General features: G+C 37.5%; 3 protein-coding genes across 10 annotated transcripts; 1 reads left to right on the top strand and 2 right to left on the bottom strand.

Annotated features, from left to right (window-relative positions):
- Positions 1 to 2,831, top strand: LOC103696188 (alpha-1,3-arabinosyltransferase XAT3-like). The gene is made up of 3 exons (XM_008777727.4): positions 1 to 749; positions 845 to 919; positions 1,338 to 2,831. Exons 1-3 carry the CDS (start codon positions 608 to 610, stop codon positions 2,498 to 2,500), a joined length of 1,380 nt encoding a protein of 459 aa, XP_008775949.2. The 5' UTR covers positions 1 to 607; the 3' UTR covers positions 2,501 to 2,831.
- Positions 2,832 to 5,646: 2,815 nt separating this feature from the next.
- Positions 5,647 to 7,920, bottom strand: LOC103696170 (alpha-1,3-arabinosyltransferase XAT3-like). Its single transcript, XM_008777713.4, has 3 exons — positions 7,627 to 7,920; positions 7,468 to 7,539; positions 5,647 to 7,077 (listed from the first exon to the last, which is right to left on the bottom strand). The coding sequence occupies exons 1-3, from the start codon at positions 7,799 to 7,801 to the stop codon at positions 5,870 to 5,872; spliced, it is 1,455 nt and encodes a 484-aa protein (XP_008775935.1). The 5' UTR covers positions 7,802 to 7,920; the 3' UTR covers positions 5,647 to 5,869.
- Positions 7,921 to 11,299: 3,379 nt separating this feature from the next.
- On the bottom strand, positions 11,300 to 27,507 carry LOC103696139 (CDP-diacylglycerol--serine O-phosphatidyltransferase 1). Of its 8 annotated transcripts, none has more exons than XM_026800971.2 (15): positions 27,340 to 27,507; positions 25,734 to 25,923; positions 23,078 to 23,143; positions 22,727 to 22,786; positions 21,928 to 22,018; positions 21,373 to 21,427; positions 21,193 to 21,272; positions 20,955 to 21,071; positions 20,778 to 20,862; positions 14,254 to 14,345; positions 13,477 to 13,553; positions 13,300 to 13,365; positions 12,973 to 13,061; positions 12,689 to 12,809; positions 11,300 to 12,133 (listed from the first exon to the last, which is right to left on the bottom strand). In XM_026800971.2, exons 2-15 carry the CDS (start codon positions 25,895 to 25,897, stop codon positions 12,124 to 12,126), a joined length of 1,173 nt encoding a protein of 390 aa, XP_026656772.1. In that variant the 5' UTR covers positions 25,898 to 25,923; positions 27,340 to 27,507; the 3' UTR covers positions 11,300 to 12,123. The 8 variants fall into 8 exon arrangements, with proteins under 8 accessions (XP_026656772.1, XP_026656780.1, XP_008775898.1 ...); XM_026800979.2 differs by lacking the exon at positions 27,340 to 27,507 and adding exons at positions 24,896 to 24,989; positions 25,202 to 25,342 and having other exon boundaries at positions 13,300 to 13,553; positions 25,734 to 25,909; XM_008777676.4 differs by having other exon boundaries at positions 13,300 to 13,553.
- Between the last annotated feature and the right edge of the window lie 434 nt (positions 27,508 to 27,941).

Consider the following 27,941-nt stretch of genomic DNA (forward strand, 5'->3'; position numbering starts at 1 on the left):
TTTGTCCCTGCCTAGAATGTGAGCAAATACATCATTTTGGCTATCTTATGTAGAGCTGAATTTGGTTTTTCCGGTGCTCTCATTGTCACTGTGAAGCTAAAGGGTATCATACCCTGGAGATTGCGGAGAGAGTTCCATATTTTTGAATTGTTGTGTTTCAAACATCAATTATAGGATTAGTCCTCCCCAACGTTCATCTAAAAATCATCTTTAACAACTAGATTGCTTAGAGGACTCAGGAAGTTGTTATGTCCAAGTTTTCGGCCCCATGTTCTTTAGACCTTTGGGAAGCTTGGCCAGCTGATCCACTTGAATCCATCCACCGGTCGAATCCTCCTAATTTAACTGCATAGAATTTATCCTCCCAAATGGTAGGATTAGTCTACTTGAATCCAGCAATCATCTCTCATGGAAAACCTAGGAGCCATGCAGTTCTCTGTAAGCTAAGCAAGAGTTTATAGAATAAGGAAGTGTGGGTTGTGCGTAGGTCAACTATGGTAATCAGGTTGTTGACATTAACAAGTTGAAAACGAATCCTATAGCTACAGAGAGTAAACATATTGTGGAAAAATATTTCAGAAGATTGAAGGTTGGTGCTCCAGCAAAGATGGCAAACAAGATGAAGTCCACAAGGAGCTCCGGCAGAGTCGAGTCCCGAAGTTTCAGACTAGCAGTGTTCATCATCGGATGCTTGGTGCTCTCCACTTTTGTTGTCGTCTCTAAACCTCAAATAGATCCTTTTCTCACTAGTAAGTTTCTCTTCAGCATTGGTCCTGCATTGGGTTACTTTCAATTGCTTAATTGCTCTGTTTGAGCGTGCTGCTAATGCTGAAAGGTATTGCAGGGAGTTCAGAGCCATTAAAGCCCATAGGTCGGAATAATCTTGGAGCCAAAGGTACAGCAGATTCTCCAAAATTGGGTAGGCCACTCAATCCTGTACTTGTTCATATGGTTTTTGTGTTTAATGTTGCAATCTTGAGGTTTGATTTCATTATGTACTCTCATAAGAAAAATCAAATGAATCTAACAGAAAATTTCAAGCACTTTCGAGCAATCTAAAGAGGTCGTGCATACATATATCAACCATTATTCCTAGTAACAATGATAATAATGATAACAAAATGCCAATGGTGGTGATGATAGTGGTAAAGGTGGCGGATGGCAACAACTGTAAACATAATGATCCTAATGATGATGATGAAATAACCAGAACATTTAGGTTCTAAAGAGCGAAAATGGATGGTGATGCTAGGCTCCCCAAAGCTTTTTTTCGAGTAATTACTTCCCATGTCTTGTTTTTTTTTAAAAAAAAAAAATTTGGTTCGCTTCATGTGAAGGTATGAAGGGAGAGAATATGAATCGAGGGAAGCCATTGTGCCATGTTTCAGAACGACGAGGAGACCTGTGCATAATGGATGGCGACATTAGAATTCATCAGAACACTTCCTCCATTATACTCGTGGAACCCAGTGGAAGAAATGAATTATGGCGAGTTAGACCTTACCCACGCAAGGGAGCCGACAATGACTTCAACCAAATTAGAGAACTGACGGTTAAATCGAGCAAAGAGGCAATACAATGCACCATAAACCACAGCATCCCTGCTATAGTCTTTTCAGTCAGTGGATACACAGGAAACCTCTTCCATGATTTCACCGATCTTTTGGTTCCCCTCTTCTTAACTGCTCGCCAATTCAATGGAGAAGTCCAATTCATCGTGACCGACGTGAAGCATTGGTGGATCGACAAGTACCTGCCCGTGTTTCGAGGGCTCTCCAAATACCAACTCATCGAATTTGGCAGGGACGATCAGGTTCATTGTTTCAAGCACATGATCGTGGGTCTCCGACGCCACAAGGAGCTAAGCATCGACCCCACGAAGGCTCCTCATGGGTATTCTATGGTCCATTTCACTCAATTTATGAGAAGCACCTACGAGTTGGGGAGAGACACCGTAGCTAGAATTGAAGAATACCCCCATAAGAAGCCAAGGCTGCTCATCATATCAAGGAAGCAGTCACGGGCGATCACAAATGTTAAGAGGATAGCTCAAATGGCAGAGGAATTGGGCTATGAGGTGGTTGCTGCCGAGGCCAATTCACTGTCTAATATTACTCGTTTTGCCCAAATAGTTAACTCCTGCGACGTGATGATGGGAGTGCATGGAGCTGGGCTCACCAATATGGTGTTCCTCCCACCGCAAGCGACGGTGATCCAAATAGTACCGTGGGGCAGGCTGGAAACAATAGCTAGGAAGGACTTTGGGGACCCAGCCAAGGACATGAAGCTAAACTACTTGCAATATAGTATTAGTGCACAGGAGAGCACTCTGATGAAGCTGTATCCTAGAAACCACCCTGTGTTCAAGAACCCCTCCTCATTCCACAACCGTGGGTGGGATCTGGTGAAGACTACGTTCATGGAGAAGCAGAACGTGAAGCTTGATTTGAGCAGGTTCAGGGATGTTCTGTGGAAAGCCCTCGAGAATCTCATGCAGTAGAAGAGTGCATGGTGGCATTAACCTCTTGGAGAACCCCTTTTCCATGTTTGAATTCATTCTTTGTGGTCAAGAATGTCGTGTGCTTAAATAGTGTCGCAAGAGAGAGAAGGCTATGGTGCAATAAATTACAAAGTGGTGGACTAAATGTGAATCTCGAACTAAGTACGCCACTATATATGTATACCCTTTTTCTTCTTACAAAATTTTATGTTTGAGAGGTTTTTTTTTCTTTTTTCTTTTGTGTTTTTGGAAAAAGAGATGGAAACATTTTTGTCTTAAATTGAAACAAATAATAAATCCAGTGGCATGGTTATTTCTTGGTTAGATTGTACATCTTTTTTTATTGATTCTTTTTCCATCAAGAACAAATGAGCTGTCGGCTTAGCTGTCTTGGAAACATGATTGAAAGCATCCGGAATTTGACCCACCAAGGAGATGGCCGCTACCATTCCTTGATTAGCTGGCCATTGACAAAGATTGATTGACCAAGCCAATAATTGTAAGCAATCCATCTCCATTCACATGAAGTTTAAACCTTCCCGAGCTACGAGATTTAACCTGATAAAAAATCCTGAAACAGAGCATTGATGAACGAAACAGAGCAAAGGATATAAATTTGATAATACTTAAAAGCTTGCTTACGAAAGGTGCAAATTTACGGCTAGCTTTCAACTCTTAAGCGGCCTAGAAAATACAAAAAGGTGTTAAGCCCGTATCCCTCTCCGAAAGAAAGGGTCCAAAGCTGAAAAAATAAACCATTAAAGGGCTCCTCGCATGTTTATATTGTTATTCTGGATTTCATAATACACCACTTTTCTTAATGAACACACTTCCTTTGAAGTCTCCCTTGGGAAATTAGCTAATAGCCAGGCAAGCACAAGAAAAGTCAATTCATTGGTGATAGATTTCATTCAGCACAATGACACGACTCACCAATAAATATCAATTACACTGGTGATCTTTAGCTGGAAACCAAATGTAAACATGATGGTTGTACTTTTTTACACTTTAAAGGCCCGGCTCTACGGAGGAAAAAAACAAGGGAAAAATAAAACAAAGAGAAGTCTGGGAAGCCTTGGCCGCCCAGCGTGGGACTAGACAGGTTGTTGGCTTGGCCATCTCCAAAAGTGTTTGATGGAATAGCCAAGTTAGAGTCCACAAAATTAGGCCGGTCTTTATTTGAATTCTTTTTTTTATTTCGTGGCCTCATGGCAGATTCACCCATGCAGAGCGGTGTTATTTGGCGTCGCCTCGCCGGTTGCCGTCAACTTTTTGGGATCCACCCCCCGTACCGTGTAATAATGACAAATAGAAGGATTGATCCCCGGGTGGGGAAGGCATGTCATTTCCAGAAGCCGTTAGGTAGCAGGACAATTATTGGTAGCTCCAGCCGCTGGAGTTTTAACCACCGTGTGTCGTTTGGCTTTTGATTTCCTGGAGAAGAAGAATATAGGATAAGTCACGAAGCATATACATACATACATACATACCTATATGGAATCTTGTGAACATCTTTAAACAATAAGAATCTTAGAAGTAATATATTGGGGTGTAAATGTGCTGGGCTTTTGACCACGAGATCAAAAGGCCCAAAAGGCATCTTTCCATTAGCTGGATGCAAAATTGAAGAGCACAGCTGTTAAATTCTTTCTCATCTTGCATTATTCTGCATCCTCTGGCTGTGATGTTGGAAGGGCAAATCAACTTTGGACACTAGAATGGTGTGCGTCGCAATCAATAATTTATTTTCTAAAAGCATGAAAAAAATCATTTATTTATCTCTAATTTGAAAAATATGAAATTTACTATTTTTAGCTAAAAAAATTAGTTGAGAGCAACAATTGTTACATCAGTTGGTTGGCACGTCTTGTCCAAGAGCTTACGCCATAAGAGAGAGAGAGAATTGGATCAGAATATTGCAATTAATGGTGCTTTGTTGTATGCTCAAAATAGCTTATTGGTAATGCTTAATGTCCTTTTTCGACCCTCTGGATGACAGAACTAGATCATTATGATCCATTCTTGGAGTCAAAAAAAGTTAACATATTTTCATGGGCAATCTTTGGTTAGTCCAAGCAAAACCACCGACAATCACCTAGTAGAAGTGATGTAAGCTCCCTACCTGAGGTAACCGATAAACATTCCATGCAAGTGGTTGCATTCTAGATCGTGCTTTATGGCATAAGCTTATTGAAAACTTGGTTACCTAATAGTCTAAAGTGAACCATGAGGTTGTTGGTTCATGTGGAACCATGATGTGGTTTTTTCTACCAATCAAGGACTAGAGCTTGTGTTTTGTACAAATGTCAAGTATGCAAGATGTCCAGTTACATGTTTTCCTCAAAATTGGTTCTGCAATTCTTTTGGCTCCTTTGAACATGAAGTGCCGTAGCTGAACTCCCCTCCGGCTTCAGTCAGCTTGTTAATTGTTGCCACTCCTCTCCTTCGGGTTGATGTCTCCATTTAGAACCCTAATGAGCCCGTTCCCGCTATGTATACATATGTATATAAGAAAAGGTTAAATTTGTCATTCAACTTTGTTTCTAAAGTGACATATCATGATATGTAGTCTTATCTCCGGCCTTGGTATGTTAATCAAAACTTGTAATTCTTCACATATCTGCCGTTCGTGTATAATTCAGATCATATTGAAGTCAGTTAAGCACGAGTTAAGCATATTGAAATCAACTTTGAAATATGCTTGAGCATCACTTCCCTCAAAATTATATGCTTGAGCATCAAATCTCAATTCCTCTTTGTAGTTATGCGCGAACTATTGTAAGTTAATGCTCCTGGACCATCCTTTGTTTATGTCCACCAATACACCAACTGAAAAGGATGCCAAATATATCCCCTTTATTAAAGGCAGATTCTCTTTTTACTAGTTTGGTAGGTTCATATCATCCCATTATTAATAACCTTCATGGTGGAAAGTGATGAAAAATTGTGAATTAGATTGTTAGTCATATTGTTTGCTCAAATTAGATTTAAATTATATTGTCTCAACTGCATAAAATGTATTAGTCCCCATATTCCACATTCATGGACACAAATATGTATCTTTTCCATTAGTCTGAGAGGAATAAAACAGGGCAGTGATGGAAGCAGAAGAAATTTTGCTTGATGGCTATCTACACCATTGAAAGTTGATTGAACCTCGAAATCACTTCTTTTGCCATATTTTTTTAACTAATAATGTATAAAAGTAAAATTAACATCTTCTGATGCTTTGCACCATACACTCATATCGATCATCTTACAAGAAAATACAAAATCATTACAATATTGAAGAACCCAAAAAAAAGAGAAGAAAAAAAAGAGAAATGAATGGGGATCGAGGAGATCATCTAGTTCCAACAGTCAAAAGACTTAGCTGGTGACATTGTGAGGTAGGTGCTTGAGAGCTTCCATCAGAGTGTTCCTAAGCCTGCCCAAGTGAGGCCTCACATTTTGATTGTCCAAGTACACAGACTTGAGCGTATTCCACCCCTGTTTGTGGATTTTGTAGGGGTTCGTCAGCACAGGATGGTCCTTGGGGTATTGCTCGCTGAGAGTGCTCTCATCCGCTTGGATTTTGTACTCGAAGTAGTTGAGCTCTAATTCCTTTGCGGGATCCTGGAAGGTTTCTCTGGCGAGCCATTCCAGGCCGCCCATGGGCACAACCTGAATGATCACAGCCCCTGCAGGGAGGAAAACCATGTTGGTGAGCCCGGCGCCATGGACTCCGATCATCACATCGGCCGAGTTCACTAGCCTCGCAAACTTGGCTACTTCGGTGCTAATATCAGGCTGGCCGATCCTCACGTCGAACCCCAAGCTCATTGCCATGTCCGCCATCCCCCTCTCGTTCAAGAATTTTCTTGTCTTCTGGCGAGACAGGATCAACAGCCTTGGCCGCCTCCTTATGTCCCATTCATCCTCCGGAGGCGCCGCGGTTGCTCGTTCCAGTCCGAGTGCCTCTCTCAGCATCGCTTTGAAATCGACAATGGAGTATCCAGTAGGAGTCCTCGAAGCATCGACGCCTAGTACCTTGTGGAAGCTCGGCCCCATGATCACCCGAGGGAAGCACCGCACCGTACTCTCTTGCTCGCTCTCCACGTCGATGATCTCGTAGTTGGAGAGCTGCTTGAAGATCAAGCTGAATTTGCTCACCCACCACGATTTGAAGTCGGAGATCAAGAAGTGGACCTCGCCATGGAACTGATAGGAGCTTATGAAGAGCGGGACTAACACATCGATGAAGTCGTGGAAGAGGTTGCCGGCATAGCCTCCCACAGAGAAGATCATGGCAGGGACTGTATGGTTTGTGGTGCATTCGGGAGGCAGATGATGGCTGTTTGATGCTTTCAATGACCATTCTTTTACATTGGCAATGGCTACGGCATCATTCTTGCGAGCATAAGGCTTGATCTTCCTTTCTTGCCTCCTCGACATAGGTTGGACAAACACAGTGCGAGAGCTTCCATGCACCCTTATATCGCCCTCCGCATCGCAAGTATCGGATCTCTTGCTTGTCTCGTAGCATATCGGTTTCCCCATGTCGACCGCGGTGCCGTTTCCTTCATCATCTTCATCCTCTGCAAATCAAAATTAGCAGTACAACCTTTAGGACAAAGAGGCCTCATCCATTTCTCGATGGTTGTCTGAATTATTGAAAAGGTCTCTTAACTTTGACGAACCTTTCGCTGGATGTTATAATTCAATGATTTTGTGAATAATTCATAGATTATTTACTCCTCACCAAAAAAAAAAAAAAAATTCATAGATTAATTACTCACACCCTTCTTTTTGACAAATATTAGATTGTCTACGTAATATCCTTGACTAAAAGAACAACTAACAGCAGCTAATTGTTGAAATTTAGATTGCTGTCAACTGTCAGTATTTATTGTCATCTCTGCCATTCTTTCTCTTGCGCTAGCGCTTATATCATTGCATTCTCTAAGTACATCTGGAATGGAAGCTACCTTGCAGATCCGTGACCATCAAAAGATTTGTTGCTGTTGGTACCATTAATTTCGAGGGTGCCTGTGATTTCCCTGCAAGAGCAATAGTTCTAGTTATATAAAAGATCTCAAGAAGAACTAGAAAGAATTCCCTCAAAAGAACTAGAGACAGAGACGGACCATATGGATACGAGCAATAGCGAAGCTTGATGAGAGAGAGGATGGAAAGGGAAAGGATCATGGATGCTATGATGAAGGCATTCCCTATCCTCCAGGGCTCTGGCCTGCCAAAACTCCTTGAAGTCTTCATCTCTCTTCCTCCTTGTTTCTCTTTTCCTCCCGACTCCCTCCTCATCGCAGTCTTCGACCTTCGGAGTTCTTATACCAAGGGAAGGTAGGCGATTAGTTTATTTTGGCGTTTTTTTTTTTTTGGTTTTGAAAGGAGACTACATATCATAGGCGAAAAGGTGAAGGCCAGTTGCAAAACGTTTATAGCATACCGATTGTTCTTAATAACTCTTGCACAAACTAAGTCCAATCAACAAAAGACTCTTGTACGAGGAAGAGACAAAAGAGTGAAGAGGTTTGTTACCCCTAACTTAGCTGTAACTTCTTTTGATCGCAATAGATTCTGCCATTCTGGTTTCAAAACCTCTCTGTAAAATGGAGGTGGGTTTCCACTGCTTTCTCTCACAGGGGGAGGGGAAAAAGGAAGGAAGGAAGAAAGAGTCCAAAACCTAGTTACCGTTTTAGACATTCGGCTAAGTCTAATAATTGCATTGCTTTACATTAGGGAAAGATTTCAGTTCAAATATCTCGGTAATGATTCCTGGGTGCTCAAGTTGACCCAAGTAATTCTAATGCGTGGTCCTCTCATCACTATTTTCGGAATAACCAAAAACGAAAAACTTTAGTCTCATTTTTGATAGACTTGACCCTTTGACAAGGACACTAATTATGAATGACAAAATTATCAAAGAAACAGTTTTAGTCTTCTGGAATTTTAAGAACATCTTTCTTTATCAATAAATATTATTATAGCGTTAGTTTAATCTATTGAAAATTCTAGTTCTTTGCTTAAAGAAAGTAATGAGATTATAAAAAAAATGAAGTCCAGCCTATTAAGATTCAGAAAGATTAGATAGGAATTCCAGATATGCTGCCTATTAAAAAAACTAGGCAGAGTTGACATGTAGAAGCTTGGACAGCTCAACTTAAATGGCAATAGTAATTCAGTGCGTGTGTGATATTCATAAGCTGTTTGGCTTTTATTATTCTGTTAAATATTTTTAACAGAAGTAAGGGATTGTCATTTTCAAAGTTGGAACATTGAGCCTGAGCTTGATTGATGCAGGATCAACTAGGGGAAGATGCTCCTGATATTTCCAAACCTAGCTATAGTTTTATTTTAAATCATCGCCGACACTCGATCGATGCCATCTCTTATAAAGACATCTTGACCACATGGCATACAAAGATGAGGGGCCCTTTGGAACTACACTATTTTTAACAGAAGTAAGGGATTGTCATTTTCAAAGTTGGAACATTGAGCCTGAGCTTGATTGATGCAGGATCAACTAGGGGAAGATGCTCCTGATATTTCCAAACCTAGCTATAGTTTTATTTTAAATCATCGCCGACGCTCGATCGATGCCATCTCTTATAAAGACATCTTGACCACATGGCATACAAAGATGAGGGGCCCTTTGGAACTACGCTATTTTATCCATGTCTTCTAACAACCAAATTATGATGGCGGAGTTGACACGTAGAAGCTTGGACAGCTAAACTTGATGGACTTTTCATGTGCTTGCAAAATAGGAAGCAACTGAGAATGCTCATGTCAAGGTCTTGAAATATTAACAAATTCCTGGTAGACTTCCCCTTTTTTTTCGCATATAACCCCCTAATATTAATTCTCAAGAGAAAAAGAAAATTTAAATGAACTTTCCTAGAGAGCCATATAAATGTTTAAAATGGCTGTCGGTGCATACTGCATAAGAATTACAACTTGTGAAATTTATATAAGTCTACCCTCTCTTTTTTTTTTGCATATAACCCCCTAACATTAATTCTCAAGAGGAAAATTAAAATGAACTTTTCTAGAGAGCCATATAAATGTTTAAAATGACCGTTGGTGCATAAACATCACAACTTGAGAAATTTATATAAGTCTACCCCCCTAACCTTCTTTAAGAGAAAAAGAAAATTAAAATCACCTTTCCTAGAGAGCCATATAAATGCTTAAAATGACTGTCGGTGCATAAGTATCACAACTTGTGAAATTTATATAACCCCTTAACATTCTTGAAAAAGAAAATTAAAATGAGCTTTCCTAGAGATCCATATAAAATGTTTAAAATGACCATCGGTGCATAAGCATCACAACTTGTGAAATTATAATTAATGTTGACACTGAAGCTGACTTGCCAACTTGCATCAAAAGCAAAACATGAAAAAAAAATAGGACTTGGAAAATGGAAACATCAATCTATTTAAGTATTTGGCATCTTAGCCAACACGATTAGCTGTGTGTATTGCAACCTTCCAGCATGACTTGAATCAAGCTATTATTGCTACCATTTAATCCATGGCCCATGGGACCATTAGTTAACGGCTAAGACTAGCTAGCAATCTGAATCAATTGTAGAGGTCGGCTGGCAGCCAACCTTGAAGGAAAATGTGCTTAGAAAGTGGCTTTCCTTCTTCCTTTTCCGCTTACTTTTAATCTCTAGTCTTTCAGGCTTGCGTGATGTGTTTGTTCACTCTCTGCTTGAAATGGATGACTGGGTTCGCCATGGATTGCATCAAAGTATGATGATGATGATGAGTATGGACAAATTAATGATCTTCGTTTCCAACTACAGATGTTTTTCAAGTCTTTAGACTTGCCTGAAGGCAATGGTACATAGGAGGTTCTCTAAGCATGAAAAGGCTTTATATTTATCTATATTGGCCAAGAACAAGTAAAGGTTACACATGAAGAGGCAACTTTTGATCTCATATTAGTATATTGTGTGCATGCCCGTTTGGCTTTGATCCGATCTTACTCTATTATTATTTGTTTTGAAAATGGCATTTCAACTCGCATAAATAAGACCCATAGAAGCCCATTACAATAAAAAACATCGTCCAATGCCCATTTCCCAACAACATTATGCAGTCAAGACTAGAAAATATCATGCTTATCTTGATTAACGGAGACTGGATCAATTTATTAATTTTGCATCTGGAATGTATTTTTTTTGTTTTTCCCCTTGCTGTGGAGAACAACAGCCGGATTGGCACCTACTGAGTATGAACTCCAAGCCTCTCACCAGTTAAAACACTTACCACGGCCCTGTCGACTATCTCGAATGCAAACACAGGTATGCATCAGATCAAAATAGTCGAGCTTGAGAGATCCTTACAGTAAGAATAACCAATATAAGATGCAGATGGTTAGATTTTTAGAATGGGGACAAAATGCAATAGTCTATTATGATGACAAAGGAAACAAAAGACATCCTAAAACAATGCAAGTAAATTAGTAGAAACATAGAGTTACATGAGCAATTCATATAAATTCTTGACACGCATTGTTTTCAACATCAAGTTGCTGTTTTTCCCTGCAGAAACTATATGTTTTCTTAATCTAACTTCAAAAAATTTGTTGAAGGTGCAGGTGATAAAGATACAAGAGACCCAGATTCCTGCAATATTTAGCAGGGCTCACACCATCCTAGTTTAAGAAAAAAAAAAAAGAAGAAGGATCAACAGAACGTTTCTCAACTTGCAGTTCTTCTCTAAACCCAAACTGTATTTTAGAGGGAAGAAGGTTCAAATGATGGATTGAAACATATAGCTAAGTTTCTTGAGGTAAAAAAAAAAAATAGCTATGATGATCTACTAAAATATTTCAACTTTGCTACAATGGTAACCAATTGTCCACAACATTTAGTATGGTCTTTACTGGATCTACTGGCTTTCAATTATAAAATTCATCATTCATCCCCTTCCAAACAACATTTAGTAATGGCCATCCTCTAATATTGGGCCAAAATGTAAAGGCCAACAAGATGGTCATAGAAAACAGCCATCCCAAGATTTGTTTTTTTCTTTTTTTTGATGGAAGAGGATCTCAAGATCCCCCTTTTCAGCTCTGATATTATCTTCTTGTTGATGCATGCTGAAGGAGTAAAAGTAACTGGAAGAACTGTACAAAGGGACTATCAAGTTGAATCATCTAAAGTGCATTTATACCACCTGTCTCTTTCATTATTCTTCTCCAAGAAGCAGGCCGCCGACACAACCTCATCTCTGCTGATTGAGAAAAGCTTTGCAGCATATGCTTGGGAGGCATCTCCCACAGCCATATGTCCTCCCATAACATGGTTATCTTGCTTTCTTGAACAGAAGCTGACTCAATTTGAGTGCATCAGCCGCTCCAAGTACCAAATTCCAGAAGGTCGGCGAAGGCCATATGCTTTTGAAACATGATTCATCCAAAAGCACATCAGAATATCTTCACCAAAAGTTACAAGAGAATAAGATTTATATCTTTTAAATTATTGAACACAGTCCTCCCTACAAATTTGATTCCTCCACTCGCCGACATTCTAGAAATTGCATACATGCTGCTACCAGCATGGACTCTAAAATTCCATCAGTCATGGCAATAGAGCTCAAGTCTGCCCTTTAGAATGTTCTGTACATGAACAAATCATTGATTCAAAATGAAACACCTCGCAACAAAACCGACTGTATGTTTCAGGTAAGCTATAGCACAAGTTTAAGAATAAGCCTTCTTTAAATGCTATGCAACAGCATGAACCAATCAATGTTTCTTCGCCTAAACTAGATATCATGAACAAAGCTCAAGTAATAAACTGCGCTTGCAGGATGCATGAACATAAGGTAGAGATGACTGAAATGATGACACCATTTAAGATGAAAGGATTATTCCATAAAAAGATACTTTGCATTTTGCTCGTTTTTCACTAAATAAATTACACCAAATCAAAATCAGTGTTTCAAAAAATAGCAGCAAAGGTGAGGGACAGGAATCTGGCATTAAAAAGCTATTGCCACAAGTGAAAATGAGAGGAAAATTTATCCTCTACATGCCAGACTCGTTGCCCGTCTAACTAGGGCATTTACAGAACTTGAAAGTGATTCATATGTACATGATATACGTTGAGAAATTAAGAAGAAGATGGGAAAAAGAATCAATAAAAGTGAACGCTGCAATGGTGATCATAACCTTTTTCTCATCATTGCCCGACGAATTTGCCAGGACCAAACAAGCAGGAAGATCAGGAGGGCCAAACCCACACATGTCCAGAAAATTATCAGCCATGGGGGCATTGGGTTGGGAAAGAGACCTGGTTAAAAATGAATAAATAGTTTCCTCAAAATAAATAAATAAACAAATAATGATAAGAACAACAACAACAACAATAATAATAATAATAAATCAGTCTCAAACAAATCTACAGTCTACAAAATGAAGTATGCACTAAGAATAATATGGAAGATAGCACTCACCATGGCCAAACTTGATACAGATAAGAAGCTCCACTATGCATATTGCTAGGGAAAGCCAACAGAATGCCCCTACCTTCTTCACAGGCTTTCTGAAATCATCATCATAAGACAAACGCTTTTCAGCCACACAAAACATGAGAGCATGCTTGTCTAAGAGATGAAAAATCTTTATAGTTTTAGAATATCTCATGTTTATTTAAACCAGGACCTTGAAGTATAGCCCAATACAATCACATTTGAGATTATTTGTCATCCATATGCAAACAAAACAAACTAATTTCAAGTTTGCAATCCTACATTCTTCTAATTTGTTAGAAATGGGAATACCTGTCTTGCAAGTAGGTGTTATACTCGCGGATGGTTGGTATTGCAATTAGCCACCACAGAATCAATCTATACACAACCAAAGGATTTCGAGGGGGAATCCAGAGACAAAATTTGAGAAAAAAGGTGTTGAGCTCTACAGTCATAAACACAATGCAAAGGCTGAGCACTTGGATGAACCTCCAAGGCCCGAGCAGAGGGTGCCATTCATCTTTGTCCCATCGTGCAGGTGTGAACTGGCCCAGTGTTCTTTTCACCTTGAAGGCCAAGAAGAAAATGCAGTTCAGCCAAATAGATAAAAGGAATATAATACATAGCATATGCTTTAGTTCTGCCGTGATATTTGCAGCTCTGAAGATCCAGGATATGCAAACAAAAGCTCATACTCTATGTTGGATGGAGTATGAACCAAATACGGATACTCAATCTCAACAAACCACCACAAACATTCCTTTTTAAAAACCGTATGTTCTGAAGCATGAGAGATTAGCGAAAACAGTGCAAAATAAATATTTGATTTAAATGAGAAGTGAATTACATTTCCTCAAGCCATCTCAAAAGAAAATAAGAGATTGTTCAATAAGAACCATTTGTAGATTAATCACCGATACCACAGTTAGGAAATGATCCCAACCTGATCCAGGCTGGACTTGATCTGTCACGTATATAATATATATTCCAATCACAATTCATGAGCTAAGCCTTCCTAGCAAACATGCTGATGTAGATTGTTTACTGTTTGTTTTACATTTTCATGATTCCTTTTTAGTGTGGTAGAAGGTCAATGAAATTGGAATATGTGTTACCTCAGGCAAACCCCAACATCAGATTATCTCCCTTTTTCTGGAGAAAATATGCATTCAAATCTTACACAAACCAAGGTGCAAAATGGAACGTATGTTGTACCACAAAATATGAAGGTCCTAATAGAAGTGAAATGCTAATGATAAAACATACCTTACCAATGATATTTGGCTGGCGGCTTATACCAACCCACTCATATGTTTTCCCATCAAAGTACCTAACACTGCGCATTCCTGCCCATATACCTGGACCATGGAGCAAATGGCTACCCCATCATGACAAGCAGTAATCTCAAGAAGTGCATAAAAATAAGACAACATTAAAAAAAAGAAAGATCTCAATTTAGATTATAGAAGATAGTAAATAGAACTTGAGAAGCATATTAGCAGAATGAAGCACGTAAGGCATCACACAGAAGGACTTCCAGCTACTATTTTTCTCATATGAGTTACCCACCTAACCTCAACTCTTGTCATTTTAAATACCTCCTCAAACTCCATTACCAAGTCTTTACCAAGTATAACCCATGTTAAGCCTCTACTGTTATCAAGCAATTAACATGTCGTAGTTTCCCTTGCACTAGGATTTCAAATATCAGCTTATGCCAGCCCATGCCATCAGGAACATACTGCGCCAAGCCAATACCAGCATTTTGCAGCACTTGTCTGATACTGCTCACTAGAGGCACTGCATGTGATTGACACAATATGGCACATGTTGAGCTAGCCACTACCCAGCATGTCCCACTCCAAAGGCATTTCCTGCCTTGCATGTTGTAGATTTTTTGAAAAATCTTTACAATTTAGTGCCATAAATCATATTAATTCCCTGCCTACCGGACGTTGCCAAAAGGTTCTTCAACTTATTAAACTTAACGTGTTCAAAAGCAATATTAATCTGTTTAACTTGTTAACCCTTGAAGTGGAATAAAGTGCATCCACGGCTACATCAAGTGGCGAACTTCTTTAATTTAAGTTAATGAGGTTTTTACATGTAATTGCTTCTCATTTAAGCTCATCCTCCTCAGCCCTATCCAAATCATCAATCACATAAAACAAACATCTTCCTTCCACCATGTTCTTAGGTTTCTTCCTTTTTTTTTATTTCTTTTGTTATAGAAAATGGAGGTAGCAGATCCAATTTTTTTATTTCTAGTCTAAGTAACTATAACATTTGTGCAGCCCATTTCTTCCATTTTTCCTTCATGTTCTAGATCAAGTGACTCTTACTTTTGTGCAGCCTTTGAGTTGTCTAACTCTGATGATGTAGTCAGAATTCGAAATGTTGAAGTGGTTTGACACAAATGGTTCATGCCATACCAAATAGGTCTTGGCACAGTTACCTTTGATTCAGAATTAGAACCAGGTGAAGCAACCCAAAAGTGCTTGAAGCCTGGAACAGCTTGCGAATTGAGTAGTTCAAGGTGTACCACCTGCAACTGGCTCCGAAAACAGGTGATTCATGCAGGAGATCCAGTAATACCATGCAAGTACAATCAGGAACCTCTTTCTCCTCTATTCCCCTCCCATTTCCGCTCTTTCTAGCTAAAAACAAAGATAAGGAGATCATGGAGAACAGTGGCTTGTGAGAAGATTTGAAATCTCCATCTAAGATCAGATCTCAATGACCACTTCATGTATGACCCACCTCCTTCCTCGAGATAATTAAATAAGGAAACCTAGTATAGTTTTCCAGCTAAGTCATCATCCTCTAAACAAAAGGTCACTAAATCCTTTGGTTTATGAACATGCTACTGCCATGAACACTCATAATTCACTATCCACAGCTGCTGCCTCTTACCACTCAGTTAGGAATTAAAGGATAATCTACCAACAGAATCAGAAAAAGCTTACCCTTTGATTTCCACCAATTAAAAAAAATGTTCACTTTAGTAGAGCAAAGAAGAATAACATGTTCTTGTAATAATATTTTTCCTAATAATTTCCTTCTAGAAGTTACTATCTTCTTTTCTGTTTGTTCATTATTGTGATTACAAACCATTGTCAAGTCTAAATCCTTCTACAAGCACTCATTCAATGTACAAATAAATTAAGATTGTTGATTTATGTTTTGCAACATTTTATGGAAAGAGTACTAACATAAGAATCTAACATAAGTGTTAGGTTGCCATAATGGTTAATAATTTGCTACTGAGCATTCCAGAGGTGTAGTGGCTATCCAATTTTTCTTCTAATAATCTCTAATAAAGGCCATTATAACAGCCACTATTTCCATCTTAAGGTTAGATTTGGTTGAGATATATTTCCAATATAATGTTTAATAATGCTAATCTTACTGGATATTTTCACACTATTTTATATGAAAACGAAAATATTATCTTCAAAAATACTTATTAATGGTTGTAATGATTACTCAACATATTAGAGTATTCCAGTTCCCAAGACATGGATGGAAAAATTAAATGAAGAAATGCCTGCACAAGGTGAGACTCGTACAAGAGGATGAAGTCTTAAATTAAGAGCACAAGCCAGGTGAACAAGAAGGAAAGCTCATCCAAAGTTATTATTATTTTCTTGGTCATAAAGCACGTCCATATGTATAATAGAAATATTCTTTTTAGAAAATAATAGTAGTCAACAATTATTATACTATATAACTAACTATATGTCTTCTAAATATTATGGTTTACTCTACAAACTCGGAAACTAAATAACTGGCTGCTATATGTATGACATTACAATTCCTGTTATTTCAAATTATGATACACCATGTCACAATAAGAATAAAAGAGAGTTGGTCCCAAAAAAAATATTTTCATCTCGGCAAAGTTATCTGTATATATCTGTGCTGAGCAGTTACTAACGCTAATATTAGCTGATACACTGGCCCTTAGTATCCATTCAATATAAATCAATATATCCCAAGATGTCGGCCAACACAAAATCATTGCATTAGCCAAAATTTGCTAATTAATCTTTAAAATTTCAAAACAATTTCAATAATTAAATACCTTAACAAATATATTAGAATAGTATGATTAATATTGAGTTTATTATATTGGCAAAGATTTCGATTAGCTTGATTCTTATAATACTGGATGAGATTTCAAACCATCTTAGGGCACGTTTGGCTCAAAATCAGAATTAGAATTGGCATGGATTGGAATAAGAATTAGAATGGCCATATACCCCAATGCATTTAGTTCGTGACCGGAATCGGAATCGGAATTAGAATGGGATCTGAATACTAGGGGAGAGTAGGGATTGTATTTTAGGGGATTGAGGATTCCCATTCCCCCCTATATGACTCCCTCCAACCAAATGGCTAGAATGAAAGTCACTCATTTCCAATCCCATTCCATAGTCCATCTCCCCCAAACCAAAAATGCCCTAAGTATTTTTCCTAATACTGTTAGTCATCCACCAATATTGTCATTATCTAGGGTTTTTAAAAAATTACTTCCAAAGTGAAACTGTGGGTTAGGCTCAACAGACTCCTAAAAGAAAAATTTTCCTATCAAAATTGAGAGAAGTTTATTTTTCAAGTAAAAAAATAGAGAGAAGGTTGTCAGTGCACTTTTTCTATACCCACAACCAAACACAAGAAGAAATTAGAAAATAATAAAAAATAAAGTATTCATCCGTATATCACATGCAGGCCTGGATGGATGGCTATGAGTATTGAGTACATAGAATGATCCGAGCAGCCTAAGTACTGGTGTAATGGTGAGATGGAAAACAAGGGTGAGAATAATTTGATAACATGGGAGACATTGATTTTAGTCACTGGTTCACATGGCAAGATTGGATCACTCTAGTGGCCCATAGTGAGAAGGGCCAATGTGTTTGAATTGCTAGATTAGGTGGCAACATTAATCACTCTAGTGTCGTGCCCCACCTATGAAAAAAGAGAGAAGGGGGGCAAATAGAAAAGCTAATTCTGGTGGACCCGAGCCACCAGTTCCATGCCATTCAGGCAATGAGAAGAGCTGCTGGTCAGCAGAGATCAGAAGAAAAGCAGTTGACCAACAGCTTTATATTGGGTGTTCGATGATGACTATATGAAACTAGAACTATCCTACAAACAAATGGGTGGAAAAGGCATATGCAATTTAAGAAGATGGTGATTATATCTAGAAAAGAAGTCTAGTCCAAAGAAATTGGTAGTCGCGGTGGCAATGAGTCAATTGTGTTAGATGCACGCTGGCTCAGGTTCGGACCAAAAAAAACAGAAAAGAGAAAACCCTCAATCAAGACCCAAGTCATTTATAATCAGGTTGAAACGCATAAGCCCATATCCAATCTATTTATTTTACATTGATGCATATCCAACTAGCCAACCCATATAGCGCTTCGCTTGTCAATAATATGAGATTTAGGTTTGACATCTAAAACAAGGAAAAAGTGCAGAAGCAATGAGTAAAAATTGAAGTGGAGAAGAAAACATGATAAATGTTAAACGCACAATTTCCCTAACTTTTCTTTTCAATATTTTCTATTATTTTGACCATTAATTATACAACCTTCCTAATCACCTGAACCTATCCTTGAGCAAGCAATAAACCATTGTACAATTACCACAATCCCAAGGGTTTGGGAATGGATCTTAGAGGTCTGTTCTACCCATGATGATTCATCAATTGGAAAGTCCTAACCCATATCTGAACCCATTTACAATAGATTTGGCTTCAGCTAAGCCATACCAAAACCAATTAATAAGAACCATCACCCAAAAGCCTATTTATTTCAAGGCAGGTCCGGTCAAAAATTGCCACCCTAGATGGGTTGAATGTGGATGGAGCCTCATTTAGTTAAAGATGGGGCTCTCAAAAGAAAGATTGCACAAAGCAAAGCCGCATCATCAAGTTCCAAGCTGGCAATTATCCAGGTGATCGTACCGCTTTGACCAACAAGCAGATATTCTGGGCTTAAATCTTGGATGGTGCATCCCAAGTAGTAGGACCTACATAATTAGCACAGATTGCCTCCCTCCCTTTCTCTCAAAAAGGTCACAACCAAATTAGAATCAACAGATCATCAAGTTCCAAATTGACTCCACAAGGACAAGCACAGCATTTTTGGAGTCTAAATAATAGACTGCAGTACTAGTACAAGATTTCAAAAATGAAGTGATAAAAATGGTCATTAAATACTACAAAAGAATCAGTTGGCTATTTAAGATTCTGCCGAAACTAATTGAAACAATTACTTTACTATAAAATCAAGGAAACCATCAAACAAAATATTAAGATAAATAAGATCTGTTCAAGTAAGAAGAAAAAAAGTGTGAAGGGATTAAGAGAGAATGTCAATGCCTTTTCTCTCTCTTCTCCTTCATTAATTGGAGGTCACAAGTTTATTTCATTTAAAAATGGGCTTGGATCCATTCATAATTCAAGCACCTCCAAATTGAATTGCCCATTGTTGGTGTTAATGGAATCAAATGATGCGGCAAATGTAGGATTACCTTACATCTAAGGCTAACCAAGGTATAATTATTGCATGATTGTACCTTAGTCACAATCTTATTTTATCTAGGTATAAAGAATCATATTCAATTAGAGAAGAATTTGGAGCAAACTAAAATGAAAGCTGCAATATTTCAGTGAGAGAATATTTTGTAATCATTAGAAGATATAAACTAATTCGTGACTACTTATGTTCATCTACTTCTTCCATCACTTTTTAGAGACTTGATTTAACAAATGAAATTCAGAATTTCTCTCTGAATTCTCAAACAAAAATGCACATAAATCAATGGACCTCATGCCAAAAAGAAATAAAATAGGAAAATAAGGAAGAAGATTTTAAAAAATCAGAATACATAGTTGGAATAGTTTTTCAAATCCAACATTCCAATTCCGTGAGAGAGAGATATCAAGGCCGAACAAGCCTGCCATGCCTATATGACTACCTAAAATTGGAAGAGTGGGAAAGAGATTGTGGGCTTCGGCAATGGGGCCGATGGGCAAACCATGGTGGTTTCCTCTCTTCCTTCAAGATTTGCTTGGCTTGCTAGCCTCTCAAGAATGAGAGAGGCCAAGACAATGGAGGATCTCAGAAGAGGAGTCAAAAGAAAAGAAGAAGAGATGAAGGAGGAAGACCGCAAGAAATGAGGTGCACAGATGAGCTAATGAGACTTTATGAAAATCTTATATCCTATAGGTAAGGTCCAACAAAAGACCCACTTAATCCTATTTCTCTTTTTTTTTTCTTTAGTTCAAAGGGTATGCGGAACAAAGATATAATCTATGGACCTATTTACAGAAGCAGGAGAGCAAAAAGATGAACTGTTCTAGCTAGAGAGGGTAAGGGAATGAATAAAAGGATCAAGGGCCAACAGCAAACCGGAGAATAGGGGCATGAACTAAAAGCATATCAAGGGGTGTCGGCAAGCGGTTATGCAGTATTCATCCAAAATAAGTGGGGTGCGGATAGGGTATGCATACTCATTTACATGAATGTATTTACCCAGATACCATACTTCTTGATGCAAAATATGGGACTGCAATTGCAGAGTATCTCATAAAACACATGGAAATAAGACTCCGTGAGATATGTACACAATTATCCATGTATGATGCCTTTGCATGTTTAAGCTCGCGTTGTTCATATAATGCAATGAACACAGATGTAAAATGAGTACAACCTTCAAAGAATAAATGTGTAAGTTAAAGGAAGACTAAAGTAACAGTAGCTGGCTAGCTCAGGTCTCACCAAACCAATTGCAGATTAAGATATCCAGAATGATACTATCCCACCAACATTCGTTGAAATTTGGCAACATATGACGAAAAGTTAGCTGCAAAATATTAGCACAAGTGTGCTTTTAGAACAACCAACACCAAAAAAGAAACACTCGTTAGTTATTCTTGACATATTTTGAAAACTGACCTCCATTAATTCGAAGCCAATTGACAAAACCCACAAAAGGGGTTGATTTCGTATCATTATAGCTTTTCCCCACCATCCAAAAATATGAGCAGGAACAAACTCATCAAACAATGTTTCCTAGCAAAATGTAAAACCCAAAATCAGTAACTTGCAAAAACCCAGTATATGTCAATATGAAGAGATTCGGAAATATGAAAGTAAAAAATTAAAATTAGATTGGTGAACGAAGAATTCATACATAAACATTGTTAAACCTGCTTTTGGGATTCTCAGGTACATATATACGGCAATCAGTTCCATATGATCTTTCAGGTAGTTCTGTAAAAATGTAAATGAATGAAGGGTTCAAAATTTCTTCTATTGCAAATAAGCAACAGTTATATCAGAAAAAAAAAATCCCATAAAGGATATTCATTACCGACTCCTAGATCAGGGTGAAGATATTTCATTAACTGCCGAGCATCATCACGGTTCTGAAATATAGGAGATAATATTCAAAGAATGAATGACCTTTTCAATAAGGACAGAGGCAAAATAACTAGCCATTGTTCAATAAATGATAATCTTGCAAATGAAACACAATATAACAGCTACCAAGAAGTCAGAGAAAGTAATATAGTTTCTAGTAAAATAGTATAAAATATAAGCGTTCTAGAGGCAGCATAATGTTAAACATGGAATAATGATTTCTAGAATAGAAAATAGATTGTGTAACAATACATGGGGTATTAATTGGCATGAGTATGTGCGAATGAAAAAAGTGAAGGGAAAAAAGTTAAGGAAAAAAGAAAAAACAGAAGATTACCCTAGTATCTTTTAGTTCAGTCAGAAGTCATTCAAATTGACATTGCCAAGCTTGTATGACATACTATATCAAATCAACAATGCTAAATACAAGAGCAAGATGCATGAGCATCCACAAAGAATCAGGTCTGGCCTTCAAGATTGTAAGCTTAAATGACTAGAAACAAACCTGGAAAAGCAAAAAGGTAAGAGCGACGAGGTAAACAACAGCCATCCCATGAACCAGACGCCAAATGGCAGGATGCGGCCTGATAAGTACCCTGCAAATCACAATAGTAATTAACCAGGCAGAAATTCAGTTTGTGGCCCAGTTATATAGCTAAAACCAAATGTTTACGTGCATATTTTGCCACACTAGGAAGATTTTCTAATACTTAAGTTGTTTTCCTATTCCTTTTCACAATCAAAAATTTTTCCTGATCAATTCAAATATTATACGATAGAAAATAATGTCAACAGCCAATTGCCAGATTTAAGCAAACATCCCATGGTGCCTGTGTCTGCCATAACCATAACCATCTTATGATATTAGTGTGTAACCGCCAACAGAAAAACACAAATGAGCTGTAATTTAAGACAGAAATGTAGACATAAACCAGAATTTGACTCAGATAAGAAACCTAAAATAACAATTAGTTAACATGAGTTATCAAATCACCCCAATGATTGCTTCCATACGTTAGTAGCATTAGTTCACATTTTAAAATCAAATATTGGAAATAAAATTTTTAAAAAGAAAGTACACAAGTCATATTTTGCACTCATATATACAGTGGATTCTTCCAAAGAATTGACATGACAGTGAGAAAAAGGCATATAGATTGATTTCATATTTTTCCATCTTCATTAAGCATGGTAAAACTTCTCCACAATATACTACTCCAGAGGAAACATTTAAGAAAGTACCTATCATGGCTATGAAAAAAGACCAGATCATTAGAATCAACAATAGAAAAGTTGTAACTCACGTTGAGGGCGCTTGAAGCAACGAATAAGCTAGAAAGACTGCAATCATTGCCCAGACACCCCTAAAGGGAACAAAGATGAGGGATCAGCAAGGCTTCCTTTTGCTCAGAGCAGATAAAAATCTTCTATAGTAAAACAAGAAAGCATGAAAACAGATAATACGGGAGTACTATGTCTATCAATGAAATAGAAGATGATATAAATCTAAAAAGAAGAGGAACAAGCAAGTTGAGAGAAAAGATCAACCACATGATTCATAGATGTTTCTGATCAATATAATAGGAATATCCAGGTAATAAAGTTAAACTTCCCATAGAAATTACCAAGTTTTTGCCGAAAAATAATTAGCATACCTCTTTACAGATGTAACAACATCATCAGATGCAGTGCTTTCCGGATCAAGTGCTCCACTTGCCCAACTGAGAAAACATGGAGCAAACACTGATACAACAATTTCTCTTATAAAAAATAATTTTTATAGTTGAAAACAAATATGAACTAACTGTCAGGATTTTTTACAAAATTAATTTATTATACCTAAAAATATATTATAGGTAACAAAACCAGCCAAAAGAAAAAAAAAAAAAAGAATCTTGTAGCCCTTCAAGTAAATGAAAAATAGAAAATTCAAAGAGACAACTTATTTCCACTCCATACACTTCAGCAAATATACTATAACAAGTTGAACGTTTGTCATACAATGTATCTTGCTGAGGTTAATGAGATACTTATGTATAAAAGCTAAAACAGAGAAAAATAGAATGATGAGTAGCAATCTTGCACAAGCTATAAAAGCATTTAATAAACTAGTTGTACAAGATATGCTAAAGTAAAACCTTCTTCAAGACATAAGAGTATTAAAAGAAAGGCAGTTCCACTAAGTTATATAAACCTAAAACTAAAAGACTCCACCAACTGCAGCACATTTGACCTCCTGGATGGAGGAACGCAAAAGATGCCCACTATAAAGCAAAAATATATCACTAGTGTTAGAAAAAACCATCGAAAAATATATATATAGACATAATATCATGAGTGTTGCCAAGTCTGCCTTGTTTCATATTTTGGACACCAAGCATGAACAAGGTTCGTCGTACCGGTACCGAACCTCGTACCGGTGCCGCACTAGCATAGGCGTACCGAGTGTCGGTACGGTACGTATGGGGTATGCTAGGCGTACCGACACTGGCGTACCGATACCGGTATCCATCGGTACGGGTACGGTACGTCCGGTACCGATCGGTACAGCATACCATAAGCATGATCCAATCAGGGTTTCATTAGTATATCTAGAGTGCAAGATACTATAGGCCAAGTCAAATTTATATTGTATAAATAGATTACATGTATAATTAGTAATTATATGTTAGTAATTTTCTCGCTTCACCTAGCTTTGTCTCATGCATCCTGTTTTAAGTTTCACAGGTTAAGAGAGACCTCACCACAATTCACGATCAACTTTCAGAAATCATCAAGTCTGTATATCAAATTTTGGAGTTCAATTCAATCTCACTAAATATGATCATTTTATTATCTTTTCAAGTAAACCTGCCTTAGCAAACTTCCCTCATACAGCTCAGCAAGATGGTTTTGCTGAGAGCAAGCATGGGCACATTTTCTTGAGACAACTTGCTCCTTTCTCTTGTCCTTTTTGTGCCGACACAGTTTTGAAAGCACTACCATTTTCGCTCTATTTTATATCAAGTGCACACTTTCTGACAGTTAATCATCACAAACTTATCATCAAATTATATTCATCCACCTTACCTTTTAAATCAAAAGATTTGTTCCATTTGCTTGGTGACCTATGTCTTTTGCCCTTTAGGGAATTTTCTTTTTTCTTAAAAGAAAGGTTAAATTATCATAATCCATTGTCACAATGCCACTTGAATGACTGACCTGTTTGCTTGGCCCTGAGATGTGCCCTCACTTAATTCTCAAAACCATCACGTCTATCTGAAGAAAGAAAACAAAAAGGTTTCTCCATCTAGATACTTTTATCCTCACCTCAAGACCAAGTGGATGAGAAGTGAAAGTCAAAAGCTAAAAATATACATGCATACATAGAAGCATGCATGAACATACATGTACACATGCATAAGTTCATGCATGCAAGCAATGTACATATATATAATAGAATATCACATCATGCATCATAAGATGATAAGTACCCTGGATCATTAGCAGAAGCAAGATCAGATGTTGCTCCAAGAACATATTTGGATCTAAAATCAGGGAAGTAGAGACTTTAGGAAGTAGGATCATCTGCAAATATACGAGTGTTATACATTATAACAAGATATAAAATTTATTACTTGATGATTCTCTAAGTAAACTGAAAGGTTATCCCAGAGAATGCAGAAATAGGGACTTCAATATGATGTTGAAAAATGAAAAATGGTTGATAAAAGAGTAGTTTGGAAGCCTCGGGCGGCAAATGCTCATGCAAGACTTAGATTTTGGAGTGGGTGTGTCACCTTAAACTGGAAATTTTGAAGTCACAGAAGAAGCAGCACACCAATTCAAAAAGATTGTACACTTCACTAGAATGGTGGTTTTGCTTCCATCATCTCATTCATAAAAAGCAGCAGAAACTAAGTTGCAGTCCCCAATATTTCCTGGAGATCTGTGCTATATCTGTGCTATGTCAGTATAATTAATTTTCTGTTATGCACATAAACAAGCATGTATTAAGTTAACCACTGTGTTAACTCTCTAAAGTTATACTACTGTTCATTTTTCCTTCTATCAGTTACGCATGTGGTGGTCCATTACCCATCTGACAAGTTCTTAACTGGCTTTACAAAAAGGAAAAAAAAGAACCACTAAAATTATTGCACATTAAACTTTTTGAGAAAAAATATCACATATTTAACAAGAATCATATAAGTCATATAGCAATATAAAAGCATCGGAGGGGTACAGGACATGAATCATAAGTCAAGGAAATGATACACCAGTATATCAATACCCAATGAATTTGACAACTAAACAAGAATTGGGACTAACACTAAAAGACAGGTTCCAATAAGTAGCAAAGAAATTGTGCGAGGCTTGTATGCCCATGCTGTCCATGGATCAAATTCGCCAAAATCATTCAGACAATTTGCATTATTATCTTCTCGGGAAATATAGTCTTTTCTCCTCGCTTTTCTCTGGCCATTAACCTCCATGAGCACCAGTCGCTTCCTACTGCTCTCTGAAAATAGTAAGATATGAGACAGAAAATTTGATCATTGAATGGTACAAGAAACAGATCATTTTCCAAGTCGAGGACCATTATAGTAGGTTCAAGTTTTCTGCATGTATGATAGTATATGCTGGCCAACTATCTGTATCACAATCACTTTTCTCAAAGAATAAAAAATAGAAATAATGATGATGATGATGATCCCAATAATCGGGCGTGAATTATTAAATAGAAATCTTAAATGAACACCATGATGGCTTAAAAGACCCCAAAAATGAATGAAAAATTAAGAAAATTGACTAGGTAGATGAATCGATCGCGGAGGAGCATCAGAACAATTTCAACTGATTTGGGCAACAACATAGCACTCTAAGTAGATAACCAAAAAAGTAGGCCGTGAAATCCACTAAAAGCAGCGCATGTTAACCAAATTAACGGCTGAATAGCAGGTGAAACATATGTTTACAACTTAATTCAAGTCGTGAGAAAATTTTGGCATCTGGGAACATCAAACCATCCAATATAAGATAACAACAGGACTCGGAGCAAAGATTTGGCAAGCATACTTAGCACAACACAGAAGATATTCTGAGCAAAAAAGAATATCTACTAAAGAAATGCCGTCATGGGTACCAATCAACCACCAAAATAAAAATGAAAGTATAAAAGGACAATCAAGAAAAAAAATATTAGTCGCGAAAAATTGAGCAGATTTATAAGCAAAACCAATGCAGGTGACCAGAAACAAAATACCCAATAGAGAAATTCTTGGTTTCATAACCCTGCATAAGAATTCAAAGCACAAATTGGAGTGCAAGTAACCAGATAAAGAAAATATTAAATCATTACAGCAAGAACTGATCACTCCCCCATCGAAACCTCAAAACCATAACTGATCAGATTAATTATCCATCAGCCTTCTAACCCAGAGGCCAGAATGCCCATTCGAACAAGAACGACCGAAAACCACCCAGGTTTCGTCAAAAACTAATCTACGAACAGAGCATCAAACAAAAAACCCATAAAGATTCAATCTTCAAGGGAAAAAAGTCTAACTTCCAATCGCAAGAAAAAGAAAATATGATCGTTTTACAGATCTTTCCAAGAAAACTTCAAAAATAAATCTGCGGCCATTCAAAAAACGAAAATATATCAGGAAAAACCAATCTTTACTGAAAAAAATACTTAAAACAAGTCGAACTAATCGCATATAGTGGCTTAACAAGACAAAACCGGCAGGGTAGAAAAAAAGTTCAAAATATTGAGGAAAAAAATACGGAAAATTGATTACAAACAGTGGGTCGCAGAGAAAACGTTATAATTCGAGAAAATAATAAGTGCGAAAAAGAAAAAAAATAATGAATCAAATGACGAGAAGCGAAGGAAAGGCGGTTCTTTTTTCCGATTTCTTTCGTAATTACTCACATAGACGTAGCCGACAATCACGTCCTGGCCGTACGATCACGAGACGTGGAGATCGTGGCCGCCGAAACCGTGCTACTCGATCAAAGTCGTCACTTTTTTTTCTTTTCTTTCGGTTTTTTTTTTTTTTTCCTCCTCGCCGCTTGCGAGAGAGAGAAGGAGAGGGATAGAAAATCGAGTGCCAGGAGGCTTATAAGGCCAAAAGCGCAGAGAAAGAGAGTACGACGGTCAAAAGAGGAAGAAGAGGGTAGGTAACTACCCCTGAAGGTTTGTGTATTTACATGAGAGACCACTTTATTTATTTTCTTTAACTATTTTTAATTTGTGGGGTGGTTTGCTTCTACTAACATGTTACATGCATGACCAAGGTGGTCACGTTGGTGGCTGACGTGATATAAAAAATTATAATTACTCTCGCATGCATAGATGACATGGAGAAAATTTAGATGTTACATAATTGTGGAACTTTCGACGCATACTCTCATCATCACTCACCCAATTAGTCTTGTGTATCTAAAAGTGGGGAGACATTTTTTAGGTGTGTTAAAAAATAAAAATTCAAGCACTGTGGTGCAGGAAAAAAAAATCTAATATGAATAAAAATA

This window comes from Phoenix dactylifera, chromosome 8, assembly GCF_009389715.1.
Source record: "Phoenix dactylifera cultivar Barhee BC4 chromosome 8, palm_55x_up_171113_PBpolish2nd_filt_p, whole genome shotgun sequence".
Taxonomy (NCBI): domain Eukaryota; kingdom Viridiplantae; phylum Streptophyta; class Magnoliopsida; order Arecales; family Arecaceae; genus Phoenix; species Phoenix dactylifera.

What these genes read in the sequence shown, in the direction of transcription:
- LOC103696188 (XM_008777727.4), top strand. Translation starts at nt 608, where the DNA reads ATGGCAAACAAGATGAAGTCCACAAGGAGCTCCGGCAGAGTCGAGTCC. An exon ending in AATAGATCCTTTTCTCACTA is followed by an intron (nt 750 to 844) that starts GTAAGTTTCTCT and finishes AAGGTATTGCAG; the next exon opens with GGAGTTCAGAGCCATTAAAG. An exon ending in AGCAGATTCTCCAAAATTGG is followed by an intron (nt 920 to 1,337) that starts GTAGGCCACTCA and finishes CTTCATGTGAAG; the next exon opens with GTATGAAGGGAGAGAATATG.
- LOC103696170 (XM_008777713.4), bottom strand. Translation starts at nt 7,801, where the DNA reads ATGAGGAGGGAGTCGGGAGGAAAAGAGAAACAAGGAGGAAGAGAGATG. An exon ending in CTATTGCTCGTATCCATATG is followed by an intron (nt 7,540 to 7,626) that starts GTCCGTCTCTGT and finishes TTGCTCTTGCAG; the next exon opens with GGAAATCACAGGCACCCTCG. An exon ending in GATGGTCACGGATCTGCAAG is followed by an intron (nt 7,078 to 7,467) that starts GTAGCTTCCATT and finishes TTTGATTTGCAG; the next exon opens with AGGATGAAGATGATGAAGGA.
- LOC103696139 (XM_008777676.4), bottom strand. Translation starts at nt 25,897, where the DNA reads ATGGAGGTTAATGGCCAGAGAAAAGCGAGGAGAAAAGACTATATTTCC. An exon ending in TTGCTTCAAGCGCCCTCAAC is followed by an intron (nt 22,019 to 22,726) that starts GTGAGTTACAAC and finishes TGTGATTTGCAG; the next exon opens with GGTACTTATCAGGCCGCATC. An exon ending in AGCCAAATATCATTGGTAAG is followed by an intron (nt 13,554 to 14,253) that starts GTATGTTTTATC and finishes TTGGCCTTCAAG; the next exon opens with GTGAAAAGAACACTGGGCCA.